A 25,690-nucleotide genomic window follows, 5' to 3' on the forward strand; every position below is an offset into this window, starting at 1 on the left:
GATCCGACGTTTTTCAGACATCGTGAAAATTCGAGTAGCTTCGAATGAGAAGATTCGACGGCCGAAGAATTCATAAAACTATCGAAACCGACCAAGATCCTGTAGATCTTGGCTGCTTCGACGAGTCTTGTGAAAGTGCGTGGTTTCGAAAATCTCGGTTATTTTCACGAGCGTTGAAAGCTTGGCGTATGGTCAATATCTTAGAACTCGAATGCCATCATCGATATAAAATACGGAAGAAAGTGCGGAGAGTTCGTATGATCGTAAATTCTATTCTAAAACTTCTATTTGCGTTTATAGTCGGCGATACAAATTAACATCTGTAGATACGTTTTTGTTATCAGATAAATATATCATAGAAGTATTCTGAATCGTCGTTATTTAATCATCGACTTATTTAATAAATGCATACGTTACTTCACTGCGAACATTACCTTACATTATACACGATTATGTTATTCAATAAGCGATATGCATATGCAGCGAGCTTACTTTTTCACAAGATTCGTGGCAGTCATCGGGAAATCTTTTCCATTTGATCCGGTTTCGAGTGTGCCGGTGCTTTCAAGGGCATTCGAGAGGCGATCGAAACTTTCGAGACAAACTTTCCAATGGAAAATTCAAAAACTCGTCCGCTTCTTCGTGTTACAAAGTCTAAGGAAGAAGTGGCCTGATCGACTTCCGTTTCTCGATAAAAACGACAACCTATCCGACGATCCGTATCGAATTTGAATTAATCATTCGCTTGCGTCGTGATTATGTGGCTTCGATGTGAGTGGATTTACATTTCTAACGACATGAGGAAAAAAGCGGCCGCGATTTTTCTCCCAGGTTTTCCGCGTAGCTGGAAAACACGCCGCGTTTCCACGTGCCGGCCATTCATCACCTCCGTTCTCTTCCTTTTTTCCCCCCTTTTTCGACCGCATTAAGCACACTCAGGCCTCTGTTATTTGTTCGGTCAACGATAAAACCAGACTAGCTGCCGGTAATTATTCAACCGCTGTCATCCACCGTGGCTCGTGACAATCCGTCTTGGGTTGTCACGTTCGCCCGGTTAATTGTATTAACCCTCTTGCTACAAGTTTTCCATGTAGCGTTCGGAAATATCATGGCTAACATGCGTTTTTCACTACACTTGTCAACGTGAACTTTGCTTGTTGAAACGTGCATATTCCACGGTAGAAATATTTTCTATTGCAACTACTAAACTATATATATAAAACTGAGGTGTAATAGTAGTCATACATATATAAGTGCAATAGTAGTCGCGATAGTGCTGCTGTTGATGTAGACGTCGACTATAAGCTACCGGGGTACTGCTGATTTTCTTCTCATTTTTGTATCGTGAAAGAAAAATCGGAACACCGATCGCCGGGATTCGAACCCGGGTTCCGAACGTTCGTAAGTAACCTAAGGCGCTACCCACTGCGCTGCTGTCGTCCGACACTAGTTAGTGTCGAGTGGTGGTATTTGTTGTTGAGTGCCGCCACAAAACTATTACAATTACTAAACACATTTCACAAGAACGAGACATCGTCACACGCGTTAAAGTGGAACTTCGATGTGTATGCAAAAACGAACAACGTGAATATCGGGTTTGAGGTGATGACAGTGTTGGCAAAGCTTTATTCGAACAACAGATAGCGAAGGAGAACAAGAAATAAAATGTTATTCGTCGCTGATGAATAAATATCGCAGGAATAAGGATTTATTCGAACAAGAAATTCGTGTAAGAATTTATCCTAATAAAAGTTTCATCGAATAACTTATTCAGATAAGAGCTTATTCGGATAAAATTATGTATTATGCATAAATATTTATGCGCTACGCGGAGGATGGACATGGTACCGAACGTGAGATATATTTTCAAGCTATGTTGCCCGGTTGTTGCAACATTGCCTTTTACAATCAACCTTTTTCAAACGGCCGATTAGAAAGTTGATCGTCCCTGGTTAATTAATTATTTGCTAAATTAATATCGAGAGTCGTGCTGGCGTCTGAAATTAAGCGGAAACAATCATTCGTATTACCAGTCGAATAATCGCACGATCGCCGCTCGAGTAAATACAAAGAAAATATTAGCTCGGCAACTAAGTGATCGCGGGTTTTGTCATTATCGCCTAATGCCAAAACCCGCAATCACTTAGTTGCCGAGCCAATAATTGCGCTCGTAAAACATTTCGCTAATACGAATTCAATTGGCCAACTGTCCCAGATAAATATTTATGCAAACGTGTGTCTACCAGGAGGGTTAAAAACACCGCGCTGTGGCAGTCACTTCAGCACGATTTTCCATCCTCCGTGTAACTTTTCCGCTGCTAATCGTCGTCGTTCCTCTCTCTGGAATCGCTCGATCTCGAACCTCTCGGTCCAGTCCATTATAATTGTTAATGGAAGAAAAAATACACGTGTATCGTCCTTGATTCCTGCCGTCGGCAAAAGCGTTCGATAATTATGTATTCTCGATCGTGTGGCTCGAGAGGCAGCGGTCGAAGAGAGAGGGAGAGAGGTGGGGGCGCGAGGACGAAAGGAAAGAGAGACAGAGAGAGAGAGATAGAAAAAGAGGGAGAGAGACCCGGTCAACATTTACCATACGCTCTCGAGCCGCAACAACAATAGAGACAACATAATGACGCTATAAATAAATAATAATGCCACGGTCTAAGCACGGTAGAAAGGCTCTTTGTTGCGGCGTACCCACTTGCCTGGCGTTTATTATTCCGCCGAGGTCTGGGCACGCTCCAACGGCCGCGGATCTTGGAAAAAGAAGCGATTATTCCTCCGAAAAATTGCCATCCTCCACGGTGCACGCTGTGATCCGGTTATAGAACGTTTTAATCGCCGGAGAAAGTTGCCCTCGAAGCCAACGAACAAATAAAATTGCACTGCTGCCGGGATAGATCGGCGGTATCGTCGGGACGATTGTTTTAATATTCAAGGCTCGGCCGTGCCGTCTACGCAATCGCGGTTATTATTTACGTAAGTGTAATGGCTGAATTAAAGAATCGTTCGGGCTGAATCAGCGCGATTTTCCACGCGACGCGGTCTCCGTGGAAATTCTATTGGGGAAAAGGAAAAGGAAGAGGCAAATCGTAAGACGCAGCATGTAAAATTGCAAGGAAGAAAGTGGATACACCGGTTAGCACGGTCGGGAATCGATCGTGGACCGTGGAAAGGTGGCGGCGTGTAAATTTATTCCGCGTAACGGTGAAATAAAAGGCAGCGCTCGAACGAAACAGATTGCTCGTCTTAATGAGCCAATACTTGGATTAATATTTACCGTAAAAGCTTTTTATCGGTCGTAATTTATACCAGCCGCGCTTATCGCTACATGTGTTCGCTTTGGTCGACTAGGTACGTAGCTTACATTCTGCGCGTGGTTTATTCCCCGAGCGTCGGCCAACCGGCCGACGTTTTAATGATGAGAATGGTAAGTGTTGTATCTTAGGCAGTAAAACCCATGACTGTCGCCGGGAATAGCTGTTGCGCGTTCGTACGCGTTTATATGGTCGCGATAAATTACGTTCGTCGCGGTTGCACCCGCAGACTTCCCAGCATCCGCGACTCCATCGATCCTGCAATCGTGGCGCCCAGCTGTTTCCAGCAGCGTGGTCCGCCAAGGAAACCTGGCTTCCCATCTTCCGACCAACAACGCTCACAGTGACGGCCCTGTGTAATTAGGATACCCATTTGTCGTGTTTAGTCGACGATTCTAACGAATACTCCGTTCAGAGTTGTATCGTCGCTCCAGTTGTCCATCGTTCTATCTTCGTCAGCTTGTAAACCGAGGAAATTGAGTGTGCAGCTTGCGCGGTTTAATTTTATAGAAATAGGGAAATAAGGAAGTGAAATATCCTCTGGACGAGCAGAAGCAACGATATGGTTAGGCATCAATAAAGTAGAAATAAAAGTAGAACGGTTCGAAGGTAAACAGGCAACTGGTGTTGAATAAGGAGCGATAGCAAGGCAGATATGACGAGAATGAAAGGAATCGTAAGCGAAGTCCATTTCTCTAAGCCGAATTGAATTTAGTCGGACAGAAATTAGATGAATGACAACGAGAAATGAAATATCCTCCGACTAACTAAAAACCTACTTACGATTTTATATCGCTGCATTCGGCTGAAATTGACGAGAAACGTATAAACTTGAAACGAAGCTGAGAGACGGATTTTCGAAGCTAGCGATTAAAAGAAAGCTATCAACTTGTACTCTTCGTACCAAAGATTCGATCAATTACATTCCTTTTTAATGCAATGCAGCTAGATCGACTGAGAATTAAAACGACGAAATACGACGCACGAGCGGAACAACAAATCTACAGGAAAATTACTAGAAAACAATAAAAGCCACGTAAAGCGTGTAATTTATTCCAAGATCTCGATAGGCGTGTCCTGATCAACCTATGGCCGACTCGTCCGCTGCGTCGTATTTTACTTCGACGGATAAGAATTGCGTTCGGAAAGAGCCGAAAGATTCGATGGGTACGCGGGATTTCAGGCAGCCGACGACAAGACGAAGAGGAGGCGCGCGGTTAATCGGCGAGGCCGGTGTTGTTCGAGTTTAGAGCGGTCGTCACGCCGTTTATTCAGTCGCGCGACTAATCGCCGGGACAGGCGTGAGCGAGCGCGAGCACGCGCTCGCTTATCGCTGGAAATTGCCGGTGCGCGCCTACGTGTTCGCGTGTGCACCGGGACACAGCGATAAATAACGGCCGCGGCGGCCATTACTTGTCGCTCACCCTCTGCCACGGCTCCTCCTGGGGGGTGCGCGGCCGCCCCCGCGCGCGCACGCTATTATTCCTTTCCCGACTTTCCACCGGAAACGCTCTGCAATCGATCACCAACCACGACCACGTCTGACCGGCTCTTCTCCTCAGTGGCGGATCCAGGAGGCTTCCTCGGCGCAGGCCGAAACGTGTAAAAGTATGGCAATACCAACACTGTACACGGAATTCTGGCCAATTTTTATGGGGATCGTCGCTAAACCGTACGATGGCAAACTAATTGTTGGAAATGACAAGTTGAGTTGGTGCTCGCCATCCATGTGCAGATGCGTTAGTTATAAGAAATAGCAACTGGAAGATAATCCTAGTTAGAATCGATAGATTTAATCGATAGGCTTAGGATGCTTTTTTGTTTTTATCCCTGTGTACTTTGCTATTTTGTTTTATGCTTTTATCTTTTTGTATGCGCGTGCAATAAAGGTTTTTTTTGGCTCGCAACATTGTGATGATAGATTTATCCACTGAATAAAATAGTAACTATTGCGATCCTATCTCTGAGTATAGAAATAACAACACTAATGACGAAAAGTATATTTTATTACTTGTTGTAATTTAATTGTATTCTATGTTATGGAGCGTTTGTTCGAAATCGTAGCAACGGTATTAAAAATACCATTAGAAATACACGAGTCGTCCAGGTGTTAACAGATTTTTAATTGCTATAATAAAGCGGAGCGAGATAGTCCGTCAATTTGGAAGCATCCTCGTTATCTTATCCGTTGCTTGTCGGACAAATGATCCGCGGATAACGCAGCTACTTGAATAATAACACTTGCGGATATCGATCCCTTCAACGTGTATTAACTCGTAAGAGTAAGCCTTATCGCGTCATAACCAGGTAATCCCGCGCGACAGCTTCAACAAAGGATGAAATCATCCCGAGTCCTTTCTATTTTTCAAGCGACAATGCGACCACATTTTTGAAACTTCCGCGAGATTTCAAATGCGCTGCTAATTTTAACACAAATAAATAATTGAACCAACTGGCGTTAAATTAGCAAACAAGTTTTTCAAGCATTATAATATTTCATTGCTCTTGCGGGTTGCTATCAACCCCCTCCGCTTCTCTTTCTTTCCCTTTGTGTCTCTCGCTTTCTCCGTGCTTTCGCCTGCCTTCTAACCGGATTACAACGCGCGAGATAACGTCGAGCAAAAACTCTGCTGGAGAAGAAAAAAAATAAAAAAAAGATCTACTCGTTCTGACTGGCGGGCCGGCCGGGTCGCGGCCGTCTCGATTGCGATACGGAGAGTGACAAGCAAATATCGTGGCTGCAGCAGCCGCTCCAATCGTATCGCTTAATTGCGCGCTGCGCTTTTTGTCTTCGTTAACGACCACTCTGGTTTCGAGCTGTTATTAGCTTCGATAACGCGACGTTGTTACGGTTCGAGGAAGGGGTCGCTGCACTTTTCCCCGGTGAACGTATTATTTCGTCAAGCGTACTTTCGAGAACGCACCTGACCGGTCCTTGAATCGAGCCGGTGGTCGGTTACGAGCGGCATTGTCGCGTCCAAGCAGATTCGTATTATTAGCTTGGCAACTAAGTGACCGCGGGTTTTGTCGTTAGGTGGTGATGGAACAAGATGAAATAGACGAGAGACGGAGAGACGGATGGACAGACACATAGAGGTGACGAGAAAACTCGTCGACCATTTCTCTATTTCCATCGTTCGACTCTGGAAACATCGTCGAAACTGGTTAATGACTAGTGTATTTGTAAGAAAAACCTAACAGTGGAAAAATACACAACGCTGTTTGTTTATAATGTCGCGAGGCACATGATCGATGCTGATATATTAGGTTGTCCGGAAAGTGTCTTTCTCTGGCAAACGTGTTTCTTGCAACGATGTACCTTCGTATAAACGTGAAACCGAGTGTGTGAAACGTCGCTGTGTTTATCTCGACAGAACAAAATCGATCGTACGAAATTCGACAGAATAATATAAAAGACGAAACATCGTACGTCTATCGTTGCTTCGCAAAACGAAGGAAACTTTTCGGACGACCTAACAGTAATCGTCCGATCGTGCAGTCCAACTGCGAAAGCTTCTCGTACGTTTGATCGAGAAGAAGACGCAGACCGCGCGAAGAAACTTACGTCTCTGAATTCGTTCGTTAAACTTGACAATCTGCTAACAACACGCGTATGATGAAATTCAAAGGTGTACTATTGTGTTGGAAACTGATCAGCTGGTATTGACAAAGTACCGCAATCACTTAGTTGCCAGCGCAATATATATAGCAAAAGCGTGAAAGCACCAGGATGCTTCTCACGAGTGGCGTCCTTCTGATATTCTGACGATATTCTTCGTTCTTTGAGGAATCTCTAAACGATATACCTGTGTGTCAAGTATTCATCAGGATGAATCACACACCAGCCCGATAGCTTGTCCTCAAAGTTTCTTTCGTTTTATAATCAGCAAGTAACAAACAGATGCACCACATCTTTGTTTCATATCATTTTATCGAATTACGTATGACCCATTCTGTTCTATTACCGCAGGATGCGTCATACTAATTCAACTTCAATTTTTGTTCCATTGCTACAAAATGGACGAATAAAACAATATAAAAGGAAAAATGTATATTTGTTATTTTCGTGTAAAACGAAGGACACTTTGGGGACAAGCTAATGCGTTGATAGCACAGCGACGAGCAAGGGGAGGATTCTAAAATAGAAAGAAAGTACAACGAGACACGAGAATTTTGTCAGATCGATTTGTACCGGGTGTTTCATACTAAGGGGAAATATTTAAGGGACAAAGGGAAAACGTTGGGACATCGACGTACGTTCCGCGTGATCTTCTCTAGGAGAATGTTGCGAGTTTTATGTTCTATCGTTTCGTATCCGATTACTTTCGTACGAGATGCTGAAAATAAATTTCTTTTGATCTTCAACGCGGAGACGTCGCTGCTGTCTCGCTATGTCGACGTGGCGATACGCTTTCCATGCTTCCTGATTCCTATATTTTCAATATTCCCCGAATTCGTTGAATTCGTTCGGTTTCATAGCGAAGTAGCGCTCTGACGCTTTCGATGGACTCCGAGTGCCCGCATAAATAAAAATCCAATGCGCGCGTGCATTGAAATGCAAGGAGGTCGTTTCCAGCGTCTCGTACGAAGCCACGCGATCAGATACGAAACGACAGAGCACAAAGAACTAGCTGTGTCCCGTAAACAAAATGAATGGGAACGCGTATTATACCCATACGAGCCGTTTCCATCGTTTTCAGACGTCGAATACCTCAACCACCCTGTACATGATAGAATCAACGAACGAATAGAGCGAATGACAAAATGGTAAAACGCATGTTCTTAGGAGAAAAGTTACCAAAATTCATAGCGTAGGAATCTGAAAGTTTCCTCTGTCCGCCACCGTATGCGAAACTTCTGTACCGACAATGCAGCTGGCCTACGTTTCCTCGCGATACCGCGATCATGGTAGGTCGTCGCGTCGTCGAAGGATATTTCTGCCGCAATTCCAAGCTCCCGTCGACCAGAAACTACCCGCGGCGTCGCGATGGCAAGATGGAGCGACGCCAGCGCCGAAGGGACGCCATGCGCGATGCCCGGCACCGGCATTGGTCGACGCCGGGCGTCTGCGCGCCTTTCCACCCGTATTGACTTTACACCCTCTCCTCTGCGATTCTTCGCGTCCCCGCGACTCCCACGTCCCTTCGCCTCGCCCCCCTCGTTCATCCGCGACGCTTCTCTTCTCTCTCTCTCTCTCTCTCTCTCTCTTTCGCTTTCTCTGTGTCGTTGGCTCGAGTCGGCGCGTACACGCTCACGCACACCCTTCGCCGCGCGAGCCACACGAGCGCGCAGGAACAAAGAACGAACGCGGAACGAGCGTACGCGGGGAACGCGGGGGACACAAAGGAAGGTGACTCGGTTCACGGATAACGCACGAAAGCCACGAGAGCACGCCACAAGGGAGATAGAGATAGAGAGAAAGAGAGAGAGAGGGAGAGAGGACGACTACACGCGAGGCGAGTGTCTTACAATTGATTTTCACGCCAGTTTGATTTATTCGACCGCGCCACCGGCAGCCGCGTTTTTCGTGCCCGCGGGCCCCAACCATGGAGAAGCCAGCCAACCAGTCGGCCTACACCACCACCCCCGTCCACCCGCGCCTCTCCGCCTCCTCGCCAAGATTTATGGACTTCCACGACGATTCTTTTTAGATCGACGAGACCCTTTTTCTGGTAGCCGTTCCGCGCCAGCTTCCACCGGGTCCGTGGCGATTTCCGACGCAACGATCCCGTCGTTGGCCGATTTTCTCTATCGCGAGGTTTAAATACAGCGAACGCTATTGGGATATTTATCGCGGTAACAGCAGGACGGTGAAATTTACAGCCCTTCGGAGGCGCTTGAAAATTCCAATAAGCAGCGGATTCATATCTTTGCCAATAGAAGATTGAAAGGGTTGAAATTCAAAAGCAGGTTGCAAACGAGGTGGCGTTTAAATTGAAAATGGCAATTACTTGGCTCGCTAGATAATCGCAAGCAGCGTTACGTTCCTCGTTCCGCGTAGAAATCCACAGGCTTCTAATAAGACGTTTGCTCTATAAGCCCTGACGTATCGTACGATTGTTTATAGGAAATACGGTGAGAACGTACAAAGTGATAGATGCGACTGTCTGTCTTCGAATGATCGCAAGTTGGAAATGAACGCGTGAGATGCGTTTCGTAAAGGGAGATGGAAAAACACTGTGAAAAGAGAACTTGCGCGACAACGTGGCGGAAATTCGTGAAAAAAGAAACGCGTAAAGTATCCGTAGAGAAGCTTGTACCTGCTGGTTCTTAGTTCCAAAGGAAACTCGATGTTCCACTCGTTTAGATAGACGACACAGATAAAAATGGAGAAACAATTAACTCTTATTTATCGGCACTTGTGTTTTTCTCTATAGAGGCGACGTTCTCATACCATTTTCAAGCATCATTAACACAGTTATTCAGGAAGAGAAATTGCACTTGAATTTTATTCTAAAATATAAATATATTATGCAATTACATGGAACATTTGTCGATAGAAAATCAAAGTTCCTCGATCGTCGATTAACACACGATAAAACGCGACGAGTTAAAATAAGATTCTACGATTCTACGATTACGTATTATTATCGATCGCTATTATTATCGATTAACGTTAATTGTTATTAATTATCATTATTTCATCCTCGTCTTCGTTGGACGATAGTTTCTCGATAAAATGCTGGTCAAGGACGAAGCAGGCAAAATTTTAGCCGTCTCGTCGTTCGCTAGGATTGCCTAGCAAGTTGCGGAAAATTCGGGAAAAAGGAAGAAGAAGGAAGATAAGGCGAAAGTCCTAGCGATATCTGGAAAGTTGCCGGGCTAACGTTTCTCATGAGGATTCCGATCTTTCGCCCCGTGTAATTTCGTGCGGGGACGGCAGCTCCGAAAAATCCACCCCAGGCAGGGATCTACCCTCGGCATGGGAAACACGGGATAGGATTGGTGCTCGATCGCTGGAGGGGTCGTTTCCAGGACTCGGGTGGGATCCATCGAGATCGCGACCAATGATAGCGAGCGCAGCTGCCCTAGGGAATCTACGAATCCTTCTCGGAAGACTCCTTCTCCCTTTTGACGAGGGGCAGCGAGGCTGACGCCTCGAAACGACGATAGGAGCCTGGATTACCTTCTCTTCCCTCGCCAACCTCTTTCTCCACCCTAACGACGCAACATTCTGCCCTTGATCACGTTCACATGTGGCAAAAGATAACAATTTCGGTGACTCTGCGTGGGGCGAACGAAAGTAGAACAGACAATAGGAGAGGTTGCTAGGTCTCGGGCAAGGTGGAACAGAATTTTTGCAAATGCGATTGTCCGTAATTACACGCTGGCGAGTGTTCGTTTGCGAGTAAACATTCCTGCATATAAATCGCAAGCTGCACACACGATCGATCACCGTGAAACATGGTTGCATCGTGCACCTGTGTGCACGACGCCGGGCTGGTGCGCTGACCTCGAAACAATGCATTCTTCGGGCCACGATCGACTTTTCCATGGGCGGGTTGCAATCCACTCGTACACCATTTTCTTCCCTGCGAATGAATTTCTCTTTCGTTGCGCCGCCAACCCTCCGTCACTTCTCCTCGTCTTTTTCCACCTCGTTATCGTTCACGAGCGGGCAACGTTTATCGAGGCGGAAGATTTTCTTTCGTCGGCTGGTTTAATTATTTAACCGCGAGGTTTCTCGGCCGGAGAATATCGTTTTGAGCAGCGGCCAGAGCACGGAAGCGAGCGGACGCACGCGAGAAAAATTCTTTCGTACTTTCTCGCGCGGCTTTTGCGCGCAAAATCCTACGCGCTGCTCCTTGCTACGTTTCACCTGCAACTTCCTACCAATTTGTTCTGCCTACGCCGCGTATTATTCCATTTCGGTTGCGTGGAAACCTCCTTTGGAAACCACTTTTACGTCGCATTAACCGTCTCTCGTCTCGTTTTTCTTTTTTTATGTGAAATACGAAGGTAAGAAACGGCGTATGAAAATTTCCCAACAAATCTGTTGGGCGTAAAAAGAGGAGCGATCTCGCTGCGAGCCGAATTGGCCGAGGTAAATCAATTTCGAGAGCGTCGCTTGTACAGCACGGTAGTTTATCGAGCGGCCGATTGTTTCTTTGTGTCGGTGAATGATCGATCGACTTGTCGGACAGTCGAAACTGGTCATCCAATCGTGGCGTGCCGAATCTTAAGTAGCCGGCCGGCGACGAGAAAAAAGTATTATTGTTCGAGCTAACGGTGTCCACTCTCGATTCCACTCTCTTATTATCGCATCGATTGCGATTCAAATTCAAATTCTGCACCCTTCTCCAAACACACGCTGCCGCCCTGCTATTTAATATCTACCTACCAATCCTAATGTCTTTCCTTCTTCCTTATTTTGCATCTACGACGCCGTAAACCTATTTTACCTATCGTTTGTATCGTATAACGTGATGTGTACACGTGTGCGTATTCTCTATCGCAATTTAGCCATTTTGGCGATTCAGCAACGTCAATGCCACCCAATGACAGGACCCGCAATAGATGAGAAAACCAAAGCGTCCTGTTTTGCAACCGAAGCGTCCTGTTTTGCGACCAAGTTTTCGCGACAGAAAAAAATAAAAAGAAATACATAAAAAAGCTCCGCTCCCCAGAGGCTTAAACCCAAAAACTGTATCACACAACGAAAAATGTAAAGCGCCGACACATTATACAGCATGGCTACGTCGCACCGCCGCGTATCGGTACCTTTGCCTAACATACCATTACAAAAATTCATGTTTGTTGTGAATAATGTACCAAAAACTGTATTTTCTCGACTCGATAAACTTTAAACTTTAATCCAATAGATGAGAAGCTAAATTGCAATAGAAAATACGCACACGTGTACACATCGCGTTATACGATACAAACGATAGGTACAATATGTTTACGATGCTGTAGATGGAAAATAAGGAAGAAGGAAAGACATTAGGATTGTCATTAGGTGGCATCGACAAAACCCGCAATCACTTAGCTGTACACTCCAATGTGATTTACACCTCGATCTTCTTTTTATGTTTCACGCTACTTCGCTTGGATTTCATTGGCTCTTTCTGATGATGCGGTCACCGCTTCCAAGAGAACTCTACATTTGGTCTTTTTAGTTTGCTCCACAGCGTATTATAGACGATAGACTGGGACGAAGGCAGACCATAGACAGTAGACAGGCGACGATGGGTTCGGGGCTTTATAGGGTAACACTGCTAGCTCAAATTATATTCCCATTTGTGCTTATACTTTTGTGTTGAAATATATTTTCTATGTATTTTCATCTAATGAACTCGACACTTTCAGTAAACGTAAATGTCGCGATAAGTGTGCTAGCGTTTACTCTCTGCTTCGATGTTTAAACGGTAGCGTGTTTCTGTCTGTTTGACAGCCAGCCACAGGGATTCCCGTTTCTGGATTGGAAAATTCGACGGCAGAGCGTGAAGCTGGACGAGAAGCTGGACGCCTTTAGGCCACGAACGAGGTAGACCAGCCAATTAGGCGATCGCAGGGAATAAATGCAGGGTCGAAGACCGCGTAACCTATTAACTTGTAAATTGCTTCCGACTGATGCAGCTGAGAGACGTAGGCAATCCTGGCCGGCATAAATTCGCGAAATAAATCGTGGCGCTTGTCGTGCGGCGAAACGAGACGCGCGACCAACTTATTGGCCGGCGTCGATCGGCGGATCGTTCGTTTGCATCGCGTCGTCTGAGTCTGAAAACTACGTGAACGTCGCGACGACAAAGAATCGCGCGCGGCTTTATGACCGAAATTTCGTCCGATTTGGCCGTTTCCTTGAGAACGCGGACGGCAAAACCGCTCGCAACTTCGCTCGGCAAGAGGATCGTCGGTCTAATTCGCGATTCCAGCGGATGATAAGAATTTCAGGATTCGAAGAAGGAACCTGTTCCTTCCAGCAAATAGTAACTTCTACTTGGCAGAGAAGCAACGAAGAAATAAAGGGGCGAAGAAATCGACAGGAAGATCTCGAATCGCCACACGATCTTCCTCTCTTTTTCTTCTTTTTTTGCCTTCTCGTTCGAGGAAAAAAAAAGAGAAAGAAAAAGAGAGCAGTGGAGCGCGGTTGGATCTCCGGTGGTGGACAGCGACGTATTCAAAGTGTGAACGGATGCAAATCTCGTCTCTCATGAGCGGAATTTTCAAGGAAGCTGAAAGATGGATGGAGCACGCCGCCGGCACCGGACAATACGACGACATTTGCATCTGGTACATAATTCAGTCGACGTTTCTGCCCCCGACCATGGCTGCGTGTGCTGCTCATAAACCACCGTGCCGATCTCACGAAATCCGCCTGCCAGGGAAATCGCTTTTTTTTCCTCTTCGTCTCCGCCTCCTCTCCCTCTTCGGGTTTATTTCTTCTGTTTCTAAGCTTCGAAGCTTGCACGACGAGCACCCAGCAATTGCTTCTTCCATCGACACGTCCATAATAATTAGAGGCACGTGATGGGTCTCGGAAAGCGGCGAAAACTCGCTTTACTTTCGACCAGCAGGAAAATCGAGCGACGACGCTTTCACGAATTCGACCGTACGCGCGAATCGCAACAATAGCGGTGTAGATTCTTGTCTCGGATAACGACGACACCTAGTCGCATTGTGCGACTGCGAACGACGTTTTCTTCGTCGACTCGCAGCGTCGGTCGTTCGAGATTCCGCGCCAAGCGGAGCAGATTCTTTTCTCGGAAGAGTCGCTGGCCGATTCCTGCTCGCGACACGTGGCCGTCTCTCGCAACTCGATACTCGAAAATCTTTGCAGCAGAGCGCGCAAGAGACGACCACGAGGCGTGGAGAAAGATTGGACGTTCGTCGGATGTTCATTCGATTCGAGAGAGAGACAGGACTATGGTGCGACACATGCTCACACATATTCATCTGCTTATCTCACACTCGCTCAGTTCCTCGCTCGATAAACTAGCATTACGTGGCTTATTTTCTCATTCCTTTCTTTAAACGTAGCGATCAATCGCATCTCGATCAGTGCGCTACATCTTCCGATGTCTCGATATTTTATTCTCACGACGACTTTTCTCGTGGCTACACAATTTTCCAGATTCCTAGCTGTCTCTACGTCTTCTTAAACGTTTCAACGATCCCATCTGCGGCTCAGCTATTTCGCGAACTCCGCCCAGCTCCTCCCAGCAACAACCAGGTTTCCCAGTATTTGCCTCTTCCCGATTTTCGCATCTTGCGTTTCCCATCGAACTTTCACTTCCTGTTTCTTCGCGTACTTTCCGGTACCTGGACGTCAGGTACTGTACTCTGTCTGTGCCGTGCGTGTCTGCGAGCCATAGGAAAGCCGCTATGCGCGTTGCCGAGTCAGAGGAAACGGAGAAACGAATTTTCTCCTCGAATTTCCCTTTCCCCTTCGAGATGCCACCGACTCGGCGAAAAAAATGTCAAAGGGCACGCGAGACAACGGCGAGTTCGGGGAAAAAATTCCTACGGCTGGATTAACGGGTGCCGCGAGCGACGCTGGCGCTTCTGTTGCCACCGGAATGTCCAGGAACGCCCGGAGGACCGTAACTCGGCGTTGCACGGCGCGGCGTGGCATGGCGCGCGCGATAACCATCGCCAGGACGAGAGGGAAGAAAAGGGAGAGCGTGTAGGACAGCCGTTAACGAGCGATTCCTCGCAGAAGCCTGGCCCCTCCGCTGCCCCACATGCCCTTTGCCTCTCTGCTCGTGGCTGCACCACGTTCTCGAGGATTCGCTCGTTGGAAAATCTTCCGCCGAGTATCTTCGCCCTGGCGATTCCTCTTCTCCCGTTGAACGCAACGCGCGCCGAGTTCCGCGTGCATTTCAGCGCATCACCGGAGGTTCAGCGGCGAGTTAAACCGAGCAAAGTTGGGCTTGAAGATATTTTCTGCCGCGCAATAATAAATGATAATAAAATAGACACTATAACACACATTGCAGAAAAATCGCCAAGCAAGAGTTACAAAATACTGGAAAAGGAGGATGAAGAGGAAGGACGGAAAAGTATTAGCAAGATTCAAATGTGGAAACCAGACCAAAGCAAGGGAATACTGAGAAGAAGAGGAAAAAGATGCAGGCTATGTAAAAGGAAAGAAGAAGACCCGAGACATGTAATAGAAGAATGCGAAATAACGGGAGGACCAAAGGACACGGAAAAGATACTAAACGAGACTGGAGAAGGACTAGCAGAACTAAAAACAATAACAGAGAAGAGGAGGGCAATATAAGACGGGGAGGAACGACAATAAGGAAGCACAGCAAGAAGGCAAAAGTCCAAAAATTCCGAAAGCTCGCCCAAAGCCGAGAGGCACGAGCTAAGCGATAATAAATAAAAAATAAGATAGATACAGTTAATAGTCATTTGACATAATTTTCTGTCACTTTCCATTTAAACGTGAACGTAGAAAATGCGTTTGCGCGTGAAACGAAAGGGACGTTTAACGTCAGCCAGGGACCACGTTGTGCAACGTGTTGCAATTTTACGTACAACGTTCGCAGTTCGAAGCAACAGAATTATTTACCACCTACGATCATCTTTCTCCTCGCAAGCACGTCCACGAACTTACTAAATCTGCTCCATAGATTCGCTCATTTGATATGAGTTTGCTCGTTGAGTTACGTTCGCTCTTACAGTTCTGTTTCGGAGTCCTGATGAATTTTAATTGATGAAACTTGAATCACTGCGATTTCGTACAGAAAACTGCGCCCAGTAAGTCGGATTAGACGCGATCGTTATCTGTATACATCTTGCTATAGCTGGTGCTTCCGGTGCACACGGTTTCGTACAGACGCGAGGCGAACGTTCTCGAATTTAGCTGAACTTAGCTCGTGGCTGGATCTGCAGCTTGAAACTATCGCGAGCTGCTCTCCACAGTGTTCCTCGTAAGCTGCGTCGACAGTGACTCGACACAGTCATCGGTTCGGATACTGTGGCGAATAGTCCGAACGCGGTGTCCACTGCGATAAAAATCTATTTATCTGGACTCGTCTTCTATACAACCGGAGTTCTCGTAATGGAAACTCGCAAATTTCCCTCGTTTTGTATTATTTCCCGACAGAAGCTCGCGCTACGTTAAGTGTCAGCTTCTCCGGAAAGTGTCTTTCGTTTTATAAGACGATAACAGACGAACGACAATTTCTGTTTTATTTTATTTCATTGAATCAGGTACGATACGTCATATTTCTATTATCCTGTTCGTGCGTGACTCAACAAACTAATATAAAACAATTTATTACATTACAAAACGAAGCTGTCAGAAGCAGTCTGAAGCTTGCAGAAGTTGAGCTAGTCGGGCGTCGAGCGAAATCTCGTTCGAACAAATCCAGCTCCGTCCGTAACAAATAAAGCTAAATACACGGCGATAGTTTTATAACGAAACGCGCGTTCGCTGCGAAGGTAACCGTAAGCAATGACAGCAGGGGTGGTTCTCGCCCCTGTTGCGGCCCGATAAAACAGAGACATCCAGCCGGGCAAGGAACCGGCAAAAAAGAAAAAAGAGAAGGTAGAAACGCGGCGCGGACAGAAAGGAGGAGAGGAATAAAAAAAGCAGCAGCGAAAACTTGCCAGCTGTTCCAGGCTATCTGCGCAACGAATCAAAAATGGCGGCGGTCGGTTGAGCGGGACGACGCGCCGAGCGACGAAGAGAGGGTTTCAACCCTTGCTATCTGGCCCATCGGGGCTTTCGAGCACGTTAGACCGTACCCGTTCATAATAACGCACGGCTGGAATTTCCGTGGAAGAGACACGTCGGCACAATGCGTTTTCACGTGGCCCGATATGTGCCACGACTTTATTATTTCGGCGCAGAGACAGAGTACGGGGAAGAAGGGGGTGAATACCTGGTGGTGGCCGCCCTTTGTTTCGCTGATCGTATCGGCGGCCCTCTTTCTCTCCTCTCTCGTCACATCTGCGACCGGATTCGCTCCCATGGCACGGCCCCGTAAAAACGCGACATATTGTGCGAAAAGCATATGGCCCGGGTGGCTCCTCCTATTTTTCGGGGCCTTTTTCCACGAGGTCTCGCGAGGGGGTCGATCGACCCTGTGTCCCTTCTCGACGATCGACTTGTACGTTCCAGTCACACTCTCCTGCTTTCTTTTTCACGCTGTTTATCACCAACACGAGTATATCGCAACGTAGGAAACATGCAGGTTTTTTGTATCGAAACTATAAAAAATTTCATGGGAGCGTGTCGAAGGGCTACCACAGAATTGTGACGCCACACCGTGGCCGGCGCGTATTGAGAGATTCGAAGTGGAAAATGTTAATTTATCGACGTTATTTACGAAGTTATGCACCGTGTTACACAAGGCTACTGATTAATTCGCTACTTTGTAATTCCATAACTTGCTTATTTTCAACCTTGTACTACACATTGGCCGATTCTTGGTCTTTCTCCTATAGCGCGCAAACGCCTCCTTCCCTCTTGATACCCAGAGCTCGTGGTATTTCCATTTTTAATTTGTATTTCATAGCGCAGCCTTCAGTTTCGGTGTAACTAACGATTCCCATCTTTTCCTTCCACGGTATCGTATTTCGAAATTTCCCTTCCAATTATAACTCAACGTTTCCCGCTTCTCGCATCCTGTCCGCTTCGCGATTTACCTTTATAACGTAACACACGCTGCGCTAAAACCTACCAACGATATACGCACACCGGGGTACAAATGTGCTTAAAACCTATCAACTTGAACAACAATTTGTTTGAATACTGTACAGAAACAATAGATTGGACCATAGTTAACAAGCGCGGATTATAACGCGCGCTGCGACTGCCTTTTATTTCAGTCGCCAAGTATTCTTCAGGTGTCACGTTTGACCCGTTTCTCAGCATTTCGCCTATATCAGTTTATTGTATTGACCATTTTAAAGTATTCCACGAGAAATAATATGATTTAATTTCTTGTTTTTTAAATAAACAATTTTTCCTTTTTCCCTTTGTTGTAAAGAACGTAAGATGCGATATGTTTGCGAAGTAACATTTTGTCTACCAATCGTTTCGAACAGTAAATTTTCTGAACACTTTACGCGCGCCATCGTAGGGACCAATCCTCTAAAGTAGAGCCATGATGCAAATGGGTTAAGAAACCATTAGAAGTTCTGGAAAATCGTGTCACAATATTGTTTAGCTATGTGCCGAATTATAACCAGAAATGAATGATTCAATATACGTTTTTAAATCAATCTGTTTTGTAGAATGAGCATAGCAGTGATGGGGGATAATTATCCCATTGAACATGAGTCAAATGCTACACCAGCAGATACTATAACAGTGATGGCTGCTGTCACATAACCAATCTGAGGTGGAGTAGTGGTTACGATTGCAATTAGTTTGGTCGAGTTAGTGCGGTTACTGTTCATGTAGGGGACGAGTTAGTTGTGTGTCTGCTGCGGGTGTGGATGTCGTATTTTCTTCTCATTTAAGAATCGTGGAAAGAAAAATCGGACTACGGGTCGCCGGGATTTGAACCCGGGACCCGAACGTTCGTAACCTAAGACGCTAACCACTGCGCTACCGTCGTTCGACTCTACTTAGTGCCGAGTGGTGGTATTTGCTGTCGAGTGCCGCCACAAATCTATTGCCTCAGGAATTGTTCTATGAAATTAGTACAGAAAATGGTAAAATTCTACCTGGTAACCTGTAAATGTCGAAGAGCAGCTAGAAATTACAGTGCAGTTAGATGGATACTCTGGATCAACGTAAACAAACGCGTGCGTTAGGGGAATATAGCGTTTCGTTGCATTCGGGACCAACCTTTGAGAATCCAAATATTACGCGTTATTTTATCGCCCAATATTCGTCTTGTACATATTTCTAAGCAAAAATAAATCGTTTTCGACGCTCTGTCCGAGAAGGAGTGGGAGCTCGAAATGTCAGAAGCAACTGGGAAAAAGGGACAAGGCTCGTAGCAATTACCAAAAAATACGATGCTATTGAATGATTTATTCGACGTGACCGGTGCTTTCGCGTAACATGGAGGGCGAAGTTTCGTCGATTATTAAAACACACAGCGCAGAGAAAGCCTACTGCTGCCCGAGGAAATGGCCACGGCAAGAAAATTATAGCGTCGGGCCGAAAATGTGACACGCGTGCCGGCGATCAGGCGACGCCTACCGGTTTAAACCGATACATATTTTATAGGTTCGGCTCGCGCCTACCGATCTACGCGAGTACGTCCTCGCTGTGTGAGTGATAGGTGGGCGGGTTCGGCTCGTCGCGCTGTCATAATATTTGAGCTGACGCCGACTACGCGGCGATCGTTAGACCCTCGCTGTTTCCGGGAAAACCTACTATATCAGGGACGAATTATTCAGGCCACTGTTTCACGGTATCGAGCGTTTTTCCACACGATGTTGCGGTGTTTCAAACACGCGCTTCGAATTTTCTGGCACTCGCAAGCGATCAGCTCCGTTTGGTGTTGGAACCGAGAGACGCGTATTTACGTACTTCGCGTTACACGCGTCTCTTTAGCTACATTTTTTTTTTTACTAAACCACTATGATCGACGAAGAAATAAATCTCCGGGTCTTGATGACTATCTTCCACGTGGAGACCGATGAAACGACGAATAAAACGAGCAGAAAGGTGTAACAACGATGCGATCTTTGTTCACGTGCGCACCCTGGGGATGAGCAACGGTCGCGATGTATTTTCCAACAGTTTCCAGTTCTCCTGCTTCGAAAACCAATGGCATTTCGCTGGACAAAAAATGCGACACGTTGGAAACCGCGCGAAACCGAACAAAAGCTGGGGATGGCGTTTGGCGAGTTGATAGGCCGAGGCAGCCGGCCGACAAATGATGGCAAAAACACGACGATTAATAAATCTAGTGCGTGCGTGAGCGGCGTAATTAGAGGAGCAGGTGGCGGCGAGAAAAAGCTTGAATCCATCAGCTTTGCTCTATCGCGCACGAGAGAAAGCGCGCGAGAGGGATAGTGAAACGTCACCGTGCTATGCGCTTTTGCATCCGCGGAATGCAGACTCTTCTCTCGCGAACGCGACTCGCCTCGATCCACTGGCCGAAAGCCTGCACTTTCACTTCGAATCGACGATTCTTCGGCGATTTCGTGGGCCAAACGTTTTTCCCAAAGCCAACTGTTCCGTGGAAAGACGACGCGAATTTATGAATCTGACGTGGAAAGGAGGGAAGATATCGAGTTTCGCCATTCCGTTTGCGTAAGTGCCAGAGCGTCTGCTCGACGAAAATAGATGGAATTCGCACGAGTCGTACGGGCCGATCGCACGAAAGCCCCGGTTACCCTTCGCGTTATCGATCCGCCCCTACCGATACCTGGTGATCCGAAATTTCCATTTCTAACGCGTCGCGTACATTTGCTGCCGACTGAGACTCAGTTTTGTCAAACTCGTTGCAAGCAACAAATAATTCATTCGATAAAGGTGCAAAGCTGGGAAACGATAAATTAGAATTTTTTGCGGCTGCGCGCTAATGGATATTCATGGCACTTGATCGAACCAGATTGATCGTATCTCACGACCAGCCTGCATATATCTTCCTGCTACTATTTGCTACAGTGCACTTTCAAAGTCAGCGGTTTTCTTCGTCAGAAAGGTATTTGTCAGAAGCGAGCTACGAATCATTGGAAAACGAGCGAACCGCGCTCGTTTTGACGCACACAACGGGCTAATAATCGTTTCGCTGCTGAAACAGACCTGCTCTAGCGAGACACGATTTTCATTTGGTGGAAAATCGTGTGTGCGCGATTTTCGGACAGTTCGTAACGCTGGAATCGACGAGGAATACGCGAACGGGAACGTGGTGTGTTAATAGCCGCGTATATAGGAAATTAGCTTGGCCTTGTTTTATCTTGCATTCTGATGACTGCATCTGCATATCGCGAGAAACACACAACTGCCGTGTATCGCGAGCGTGTATTAATTAAGTGTAATGTGCGGCTCGATGCGCACCGAGGAAACGATCAAGGACACGCTTTTACGAGGCAGACAGGTGCACCAGCTCCTAGACGATTCGTCGGTTGCCTCCGTCGGTTTACGAACGGAACGAAAACCCACTGACACCTTTGCAGGCAGCTCTGTAATCTCGGATTTCCGATACGCGCACAGGTCAAACCGCAAGGTCCGACGTTCCAACTAACATTTTTCGACGACGCCTCGTCGTTACGTAAAGTTTCCTTTCCACGACTTTACAATGCAAATGGCACGAAGGCTGTGTGCGTCTTCGATCCTTCTCGAGTAAAAATACACCGGCATGCATAAGCATTTCGACACTCGCGAATTATCACAGATAAATAAAACGTACAACGACCATGCACACCTGGTACATATTGATGAAAACGTTAGTTAATATTAATTAGTATAGATAAAACGATACAAGTTGTACGAAAATCGTAACCGTAGGCGTTGCACGTTGCTGTCTGAGAATAACACGTTCGAAAACTTTATTTTGACGAATATGAAACTCCATAGACGCGCGTGTATTTCTTCTTTCAATTTTGACTTGGCGGGCCGTTTGATCCGGTTAATCAAAGTCAATCGAATCGTTGTTTGTTGAAGGTATAACGAATTTTTCGACGACACCAGGTGTCCAAGTACTTGCGCACGCCAGTGTAGCAAAATGATTCAGCTTAGGTACTTACCAGGCGTCGTTTCGGCTTGATGAGAGGTCGGTTTTGTCCGTTCATCTTGTAGTAGAGCCCGCAAGCGTTGCAGAGGTAGTGACCAGTGCCGTCTCGTCTCCACAGAGGCGTGGAAGTTGCGCCGCAATTCACACACTCGCGGCCCTCTGTCGGTGTCGCACCGTCAAAACAACAAATTGATTAATCCTTCGGTGTTGGAACGCTTCGTGTCAAAGAGAAGCTACGTTCGGTGACGTCGATCGAACGAACAGCAATGGGATTCTCCCTCCGCTTAATTTCAAACGCGCTGAAACTACACTTCGGACTAAGCACCGGCCATGCAAAAGTATCTCGACGATTCACAAGACGTTCGTAAATTATGCCGTTTGGAAGAATTCCGTTTGAATATCGTCCGATCGAGCGTATTGGGAAGAAGCTCGAGCACGCTGGCTTCTCGAAACGACCTGGAAAATTTGAAGGTCCGCGAAGAACGTTCAAGAAGAAAATGGGAGGATTTCGACGAGTCAGCGTGCTCGACGCGGACACCAAGTCACGAAGATCGGTGATGGGAGTCGCATGCAGTTGCAGACATACCATATCAAGCGATTACCAGAGCAAAAGCAGAGTCTCTTTAGGACCGTGGCCGTTCGAAGGACTCGTGGATCGAACACGATCGTCCGATAGCGGCTTGTTAATAGCGGGGACGACGTTTCAGATGGGATTGCACGACGAAGGATGAACAGACCTGGTATCGTTAGTTCTAACCCCCACCAGACAGCACACGGAAAGGGAAGGATCAAAAGTTTCAGGCGTCGTACTCTTTATCCATGATTAATTATCGTCCGTTTAATTCTACCTGGGTCTGTCGCGACCCGAGACGCGTCGCAGTACGCGCGCACCTTTCGAACGCTTGGTTTTACCATTTAACGCGATCTTCCTATCTTTTGCGTATTTCACGCTCGTTACTGGCAAAATGATTTAAGTAGAGAAGATGCGCGAAGAGATACAGTCTGTTCTATGAGTAAAATAGACGAAGAAGAAGAGACGTCCGAAGAGATAGGGTCGCGAAGAAGAAACAAGTAGGACAGTTATAGTTGTAAAATATGTAGTTATAGAATTATAGAGAAATTAAACGGCGATGACTATATTTCTTATAATCGTGGTAACTGCGTATGATACTAATACTACAACCGGTTTAACCGATTACTGGAAATCAATGTGCAATGATAAAAGCGACGTGTGCGATTCCCAGGACGTATAAAATTAATTTGTTACCTAACAAATCCTTCGTCTTCAGATTTTTCAAATTTCTTAATTACAGCGGCAATTAACCGTAGTTAATTACAGCATTACCTACGTATAATAAATATCAAAGCATGTTACTGCTACGTTTTTTTTGAACGCAATTACAGATTTATGGCGTGATTTCATGAAAAAGTAATAGTCGTTGCTCCTAATTAGATAATAACCGATCGTTCATTCGTACACTTTGATAAAAATCGTAATACGCTGTGTACTCGCCATAAATCGATCAAACATACTTTTTATCGCGTTGCCTGTTTCGTTCGCCTTAACGAGGAACGAGCCTGAAAGTTTTGGGAATCGTACGACGGGAGAAGAGAAGAGAAGGGAGGGGAGAATTTTATCCGATGAAAAGGCAAGAATTTTCCTCGAGCCGTGAAATCCGCGTCTCTCGAAGTGGTCCTTCGAGCTGCATCCTCCTCGAGATCGAATCGAGCGTTCGCCATGACTGCAAAAGATCTGTAGACTGCGCCGAGGCGTTTTTCGTGTCGAATCTTACGCAACCGACGTGGCCAAAGAGCGATTCGAAAACTCTTCGATTAACCAGGGGGGCAGGAAAATATTAGAAGAAAAAAAAAAAAAGAAAAAAAAAGGAAAAATAAAGATACATCCGACGATTTCTAATTTAACCGTAATCTTTGCTCTTTTAACGCGATTTATCGTGTCGCAAGTGCACGCGTTCATTCAGAGACGACTACGCGAGATTGTTTTAATTGCGATCGCCGATCGTTAACGTCTCGGTATCGCGTCCGAGAAAACGATGCTTACGAGAAAGAGGCGGATTGTTTCGACGAAAAGACGAGTTCGACCGGGGGAACGAGACCGATGGAAGCCGTGCCACTTTTGCCATAAACGGATGAATTATGATCCAGGACGAGGAAACCGGCGTTCCGTCACGAATTTGGCCCGGCGACTCTTGCTGTTGCTGTTGCTTCTTCTTCTTCTTCTTTTTCTTCTTCTTCTTCTTCTTCCTCTTCTTCTTCTCAATTCCGATTTCGAACGATTGCTGCGCGAAAATGGTTGCGGATGGAACGTTGTCGTCTAAACTTTCGAATCGCCAGGCCTACGAAGATTTTTTTTACGAAAACGACGCTCGAGTTAAAGAGCATGAAACGCTGCGAGGAGAAAAGCAACGGAATATGAGCTGGCTCGTTAATTGCAATTTTCACTTGTGGCAAAAACACGCGTCTTCGTTAACGATTAATTAATAAAAGCATCCGCGGCAGAGAAATCTCTCTACGGCTATTAGCCGAAAGAAACGTTCTAACGAAGATGAAAATTATACGCGTCGCGTGTATTTCGAGACTCTCGTAACTCTCGCGAATTAGAAATGCTAAATTTTTACTTTCGACTCGATAGGCGCGGCGTGACGCGGTTCTTTCGCGCAAAAGCTGTCCGTTCTCTTGGCGGACAGCCTTTGCGCCACAACAACTCGTCAAAACGAAGAATTTTTAGATTTTCTTTTTTTCTTTTTCCAATTACCGGAACTATACAACTATAACGGGTGTTTCATAACAAGCGAGCGATATTTCAGCAACGGATACAGCGTTCAAAAACGATAAAAAAGCCTTCCAATCGACGCCGTTTGATCTTGTTTACGAGATATACTTGCGTAACGAGTTTGGTGTTCTATCATTTCGTATCTGATTACCTTCGTACTCAAATTTACTTCCTTGCGTCTCAATGCACGCGCGTACATTGCATATTTCCTCGTGGGCGTACTCGAAGTCTCTTGTATAATGCACACCTCTTCAAGTTCTTCGAACACGTGGCCATAAAATCGAACGAGGATTTCGACAAATTTAAAAAATATCTGGCTGTATCGAAGGAGTCGCGCATCGATATCCAAAGACGAATTAGATACGAAACGATAGAACAGAAAATTCGTAAACGAGATCGAAGAAACCCAAGTGGATACGAGCTACGTTCTTATCGCTTTTAGGTACCGCAACGATTACTCGAACATCGCTCGTTTATTAGGAAACACCCTGTATAAGTTATATTCGTTGTAATTAATATGGTTGGAATTCTAGCGATTTAAAAGAGCATTTAGATACGTTTGGTCGTAGCTTTGTACGAGATCCACGGATTTGTCTGGCTTCGCAGTCATCGAGGCTGGCACGCTGTGCGTTGTGTGTGTCGTAAGTCGATTTAATTAGCGGACTTCCACGCCGCGAAGTCGGGCCATTGTTCCCGGAATTAGGATTTTTACCACGCCGCGCCGTCCTCACCGCAGACCGGCTATTATTACCGCAATCAACGTATCCGGCATTTTTCAACCGTTTCATTCCCATTCCCGTTCCCCTTCGCCCTTTCTACCTCCCCTTCGATCGCCAGCGACGACCCAGATTTCCGTTTTGCCCGATTTTCCTGCCGCTTTCCAGCTGTGGCGAGTGGCCGCCCCTTAGTTTTCCGTCAAACGGCTCGAGTATCCGCGGCACAGTTTCTCCGAATCAAAGAATTGGCCGTTGAGTTGA

General features: G+C 46.2%; 1 protein-coding gene across 3 annotated transcripts in view; it reads right to left on the minus strand.

The window, feature by feature from the left end:
• Window positions 1-25,690, minus strand: part of LOC117236484 (GATA-binding factor C-like) — a 90,256-nt gene that overhangs the window by 35,772 nt on the left and 28,794 nt on the right. For all 3 annotated transcript variants that reach the window (XM_033499486.1, XM_033499487.1, XM_033499485.1), the window contains exon 4: window positions 21,933-22,078. In XM_033499486.1, the coding sequence (XP_033355377.1) occupies window positions 21,933-22,078 (146 nt within the window). The remainder of the gene's footprint in view (window positions 1-21,932; window positions 22,079-25,690) is intronic.

Source organism: Bombus vosnesenskii, unplaced genomic scaffold (genome assembly GCF_011952255.1).
Source record: "Bombus vosnesenskii isolate JDL3184/JDL3185 unplaced genomic scaffold, Bvos_JDL3184-5_v1.1 scf7180000013349, whole genome shotgun sequence".
NCBI classification, from domain to species: Eukaryota; Metazoa; Arthropoda; class Insecta; order Hymenoptera; family Apidae; genus Bombus; species Bombus vosnesenskii.